The 6000-nt window shown below is 40.1% G+C and overlaps 1 protein-coding gene across 1 annotated transcript in view; it reads left to right on the forward strand.

The window, feature by feature from the left end:
• LOC108799880 (aminopeptidase N-like) overlaps nt 1-4690 on the forward strand; it is a 36985-nt gene extending 32295 nt beyond the window's left edge. The window contains exons 19-20 of the mRNA XM_018571817.1: nt 1971-2052; nt 4347-4690. Coding sequence (XP_018427319.1) covers nt 1971-2052; nt 4347-4499 — 235 coding nt within the window. The 3' untranslated portion in view covers nt 4500-4690. The remainder of the gene's footprint in view (nt 1-1970; nt 2053-4346) is intronic.
• The last annotated feature ends 1310 nt before the right edge of the window (nt 4691-6000 follow it).

A 6000-nucleotide genomic window follows, 5' to 3' on the forward strand; every position in this document is an offset into this window, starting at 1 on the left:
TGCTGTTGATATATAAATATGGGAGCTCTTTTACCCAGAAAAGATTTGAAATTGTGCTCAGCCAACTTTATGACACCACAGCCATATCTACTGTAGCAGCACAGCTTTGTTGAGAGATTGTCAAGAATACACCCCTTGCCTCCTGACTTATCTCTCCTCCTGTCAGCATGGTTTCTCTCAGCACATTGCATGCAGCAGAGCCTTATTGTATCAGAGGGCTGACCCTACTTCACCTTAGATTACAGCAGGTTGCACAAACTAAATTAAGGTACTTAGAAAAACATTTAACATTATCTTAAATGAATACAAAACGTAAATGTAATTTGACTAAGAATATCTTTAGTTCATACTATTCTAAATACCCCCTATATAATTGTAGTGATGACCCCCCGCACCCAAGGGGATGCTGATGGTGACGAGAGAGCATTGAGCCGGCGGGAAGCTGGTCAATCAGGACGCCGGGCGGCGAGTCATTACCCATCCCTTGGTTTCCTGATTGGCCAAAAAGCCGGCTCCCTGCTTCCTCATCACCTGACGACGAGGGATCATGGAGGTGGCTTCCTGGCTAATCGGGATGCTGGGTGGCGAGTCATTAAGTGCCGCTGTCTTCCTTGATGGGACTCCCAGTATCGGTATTAGGCATCGGTGAGTACCGAAAACAAAAATATTGGTACTCGTACTTGATACCGAAAAAACGGTATTAGTGCATCCCTACCACTTACCTTTCAGCTATAACCATGGCGGTCCTTCATTAGCCATCCTGAAAGAATTACTCCATAAGCTGATGTCCCTAGAGAAACTTGAGGCTTGATACAACTACTCCTACACTGACAGGTTTTTTTACCACCTGGACCCCATTTCTGAGTTAGGAATTATCAGTAGGAAAGCTCCAAGAGGTGATGTCTCTCTTTAAAGATACGGAATGGTATCTCAAGGCAAAAATAGCTGCATCCCTAGGACCCCTGGATGTCCTTTGACGCACCCCCCAATAATGTGTTAACTGGCTTGATGCATAGTGTGCCCCTCCCACCGCTAGAGATCAGATCTACTTGGTGGATGTGGCATGGTTCCAATAGTGATTGTGCTGCCTAAGCTGTGTTTATTGTTTGTTGTTTTGTCTTATTACTTGCATATATCATACAGGACTTTATGTCGTTGTGACCTTGATATGTCTGCGATAAATCCTGCCTTTTTTCTTGCATTGTTGAAAATTCTTCAATAAAAATTACATGCAAAAAAAAATAACCAAGGAGGAGACACGTTTCAGAAATAGTACTTTTCTAGGGAGTCCTTAGCATAGATCGCTTTTTCATTTGGACAGATAGGTGGCAGTGCTCTAACAGATATTGAAAGCAGCTTAAGCTGGCCATATATTGGTTAGTCAGCTGGAGTCACCAGGCTGAAATTTGATCAGTGTATGGCACCATCGGCACCCCTCCTTTTAATAAAATTAAATTTTTTTTATTGACTTTTGTTGAAGGGGTCGGTCCGAAAATTCTCAGCCAAACAGTGACTGCAGCCAATTAGCTGTAGTCACTGTTCCGGTATTCTGGCAGTGGCACACCTGCCGCTGTCAGAATACAAAAGCCCAACTCGGGGGCAATCGTTAGGGGGGCAAAATGTTTTTTTTATCATTCAGCCTGTGGGTCTGAACAAGATACAATTATAAGTGTATGGCCAACTGTAATACGATACAATGTGATGGATCTTTGTTTTCCAGGATCTTTGTTTTCCAGCAGGTAGAGATTATCCACTCCACTGACAGGATTTGGAAGTAAACTCTTATAATATGGGCCTAATGCATTTTGAATATGAGGTTATGAAGCTAAAATAGAGATAATGGTACAGTAGTTATAAAAGACTTACCAAATTGTATTATGTTAATGATAACCTGTGAGGTCTTTATTTTTTTTACCTGCCAAAAAAAGCAGGAAGAATATTCATTTAATTTTGTTTATTTTTCCATCTAGGTTTGGAAGCTCCTCATTCTCCTTTCGTTACCTGATAACAGGAGTTACTAGAAGATTCTCGACTGATTTTGACTTGCAGCAGGTAGGCACTTCAGTTCTAAAGTACTTGATAATTAGAAGGATGTACATTTGTAGTTTCATGAACATTTTTAAAACAGGCTTTTAAAAGCATGAATGCACAATGAACAAAGTGCAGCAATGTTTCTCCAAGGCTAACTCTTACAAAACAGTAGACATGTGCGATTCGTTTCGTTACGAATCGAAATTCGTACGGATTTTCCTGAAATTCGTAAATTCGGAAGCATCCAAAATCCGAATTGCAGTTTCCGAATTATATCCGAAATACGAAATTCCGTTAACGAATTTTGGATCCGAATTTCTTTGAAACAGGAACTAATATTACCCCTGTAAATGAGGTTGAACAACATGACAAGATTTTTTTTTTTAATCCGAAATACGGATCCGCTGCTGCTGAGGGTTGCATTACAATACACACGCAGGAAATACGAAATTCCGTTGACGTATTTTCGTTCCGTTACGAACATTCGTTATAGTGGAGTTAAAAAGCAAAGTACATTTATATTGGAGTTGATGGTAGTTTTTTTTTATCCGAAATACGAAATTCGGATCCAGAATTCGTAATCGGATAAAAAAACAACTACCACATCGACTCCAATATTAACAAAGTATTTTTGCTTTTTAACTTCATCATAACGAATGTTCGTACAGTTACGAAAATGTGCCGAAACTACGAATCCGAATTGAGTTTCGGACACGAATTACGAAATACGAAATAACGGATATTCCGAAACGGAACAAATTTTTTGATGGCGCACAAGTCTACAAAACAGAGAAAGGAAAACACTAACATACTGCTCAGAGCAGCCGATCACTAGCTAGTGTTTACAGAAACATGGTGCAAGGAATCTAAGGGGTTGATGTGGGCAAGGATAGCATGTTTATTTTGGCTAAGTTTGTAAAAGGAGATACGTTTTATTAAACTGAATACCACGTAATCACATACACATAGATGTGCAGGAATCCAAGTTTTTATTTCTTCTTAAAGCAGAACTACAACCTTCAATGACAAGGAAGCCAAGGAAGGTGCCATCTTAGCCTCTTTTTTGCAGTAGCCATGGTGCTTCACATGTGATCAGCTATGAAAGCGGCCATTTAATTGCAAGAAGGATGTACATTTGTAGTTTCATGAACATTTTTAAAACAGGCTTTTAAAAGCATGAATGCACAATGAACAAAGTGCAGCAATGTTTCTCCAAGGCTAACTCTTACAAAACAGTAGACATGTGCGATTCGTTTCGTTACGAATCGAAATTCGTACGGATTTTCCTGAAATTCGTAAATTCGGAAGCATCCAAAATCCGAATTGCAGTTTCCGAATTATATCCGAAATACGAAATTCCGTTAACGAATTTTGGATCCGAATTTCTTTGAAACAGGAACTAATATTACCCCTGTAAATGAGGTTGAACAACATGACAAGATTTTTTTTTTTAATCCGAAATACGGATCCGCTGCTGCTGAGGGTTGCATTACAATACACACGCAGGAAATACGAAATTCCGTTGACGTATTTTCGTTCCGTTACGAACATTCGTTATAGTGGAGTTAAAAAGCAAAGTACATTTATATTGGAGTTGATGGTAGTTTTTTTTTATCCGAAATACGAAATTCGGATCCAGAATTCGTAATCGGATAAAAAAACAACTACCACATCGACTCCAATATTAACAAAGTATTTTTGCTTTTTAACTTCATCATAACGAATGTTCGTACAGTTACGAAAATGTGCCGAAACTACGAATCCGAATTGAGTTTCGGACACGAATTACGAAATACGAAATAACGGATATTCCGAAACGGAACAAATTTTTTGATGGCGCACAAGTCTACAAAACAGAGAAAGGAAAACACTAACATACTGCTCAGAGCAGCCGATCACTAGCTAGTGTTTACAGAAACATGGTGCAAGGAATCTAAGGGGTTGATGTGGGCAAGGATAGCATGTTTATTTTGGCTAAGTTTGTAAAAGGAGATACGTTTTATTAAACTGAATACCACGTAATCACATACACATAGATGTGCAGGAATCCAAGTTTTTATTTCTTCTTAAAGCAGAACTACAACCTTCAATGACAAGGAAGCCAAGGAAGGTGCCATCTTAGCCTCTTTTTTGCAGTAGCCATGGTGCTTCACATGTGATCAGCTATGAAAGCGGCCATTTAATTGCTTAAATGATCAGTTGAGAGCTGAAATAAGCACACTGTAAACCTTGACAGCTGGCATGCTTTAAAAGTAACTGTTTTGAATTGATGGGTAAAGTTCCTCTTTAATGACAACCATTCCCTTTCTCACCAGCTTGAACAATTTAAAAAGGATAATGAAGGAGTTGGTTTTGGCACAGCTTCACGGGCTTTGGAGCAATCAATAGAGAAGACCAAAGCAAACCTCAAATGGGTAAATGAAAACAAAAATCTTGTTAAGGAATGGTTGACTTTGAAGGTGCAGTAGCAAAGCCATAAAAAGACAAGCACATACCTAATACTTGTGAAGATCAAGTTTACCAGCCACATGTGCCTACTACAAGGACTGCTTGCCATTCTCTAGTTTATAAATCTGCAATGACAACTAAGTGGTTGTACAAGGACATGTACAAGATATAATCTACCATGATTCCTTCTGCAAGTGTAATATTCTATCATTGGTTTTGTGAGCTTCCTTTCTGAAGTAACTTACAGCTCTTTTACATGGGCATTGCAATCAGGTTTGCTTGTCAGTTTTTCAGGCGGATCTGATCGGAAGCCCAATGTTAAGGTGGCCATACACTTTACATCCATCGCAAGACCTTAGTCTTGCGCTGGTTGTAAAGTAATTTTAAAAATGTACGATCTGCCCATCTTGGACATCTTTGGATCTGCCGTACTTGTGATCACGGCAAGCCCGCCCCACTGAGGGACAAGCTTCCGATGACCGCAATGCTGAATGCCCGGCATTTTGTCTCCCGAGCATGCCACAAACCAGCCGAAAATCTTAAGATTTGCGGCTGGTTTTCGAACATGCTCCTTAGACAAAAGACGTGCGACCGTACAGTAAATACGGTCGCACGCCTGCCATACGCTTTGCGATTATCGTAGGATCGCGGGATTTCCCACGATTATCGTGCGATAATTGCACAGTGTATGGGCACCTTTAGTGTATGGGCAGCCGAATCTAAACAGATGTGCATCCATTTATATCTGATTACCCCCGACTCTGGCCAGGTCGGGAAAACCAAGGCTTCCGTTTTGGTGGACCTGATCGTGGCGGATCCTGGGGTTATCTGATGTAAACGGACACATGTTCATTTACATCTGACTCCCCATAGACAAACATGGGTCCAATCATTTCTGTTTTTTCCTACTACGCAAGCTGGAGATGAAGACTAGATGGACACGTATGTCACAGCAATGTCATCCATTCTGAACTGCTCTGATAAGCAGGGGTCCCGGACTGATACTTTCCAGGTAGCTAATTCTGTAATTTACATAAAGTGCAAGAGATTCTTCTTAAAGTAGATATAAACACAATCACCACAAAATCCCATATTAGCTTTCATGTCTTCATGTGATTTCAGAAACTGTTTTCAATATTCTGCAGCTTTCAGTTAAAAGATACCCATTGGCATTGTGCAGAGTCTTCCAGTTATAGGGTGGCAATGCTCCCTCTTGGTTTCTTGCGACGTCATCCTGTCACAAGCTAATAAAGTGGTCATGCTGGTGCGTGCTGGAAATGTGAAGGCATGTTCCACTGTTGTCCTCATGAGGAAATCGGCCCTAGTTAATTACATATAATCATCACTGGAGTGAATTAATGAAGCCAGGAAGTGGCTTCAAAGCGAATGCAGGAGATTAGCCATGCTGCTATGCAACAAAGGATGAAGACAAGTTTATTTAGTTAAGGTTTTATGAACTTTAATATAGAACCCTGAGTTTTTCCCTTTTTATTTTTTTTATGGTGTTAAAGTCGGAGATTA

The sequence above is a fragment of the Nanorana parkeri genome, unplaced genomic scaffold, assembly GCF_000935625.1.
Source record: "Nanorana parkeri isolate BGI_ZX_2015 unplaced genomic scaffold, ASM93562v1 scaffold42, whole genome shotgun sequence".
Taxonomy (NCBI): domain Eukaryota; kingdom Metazoa; phylum Chordata; class Amphibia; order Anura; family Dicroglossidae; genus Nanorana; species Nanorana parkeri.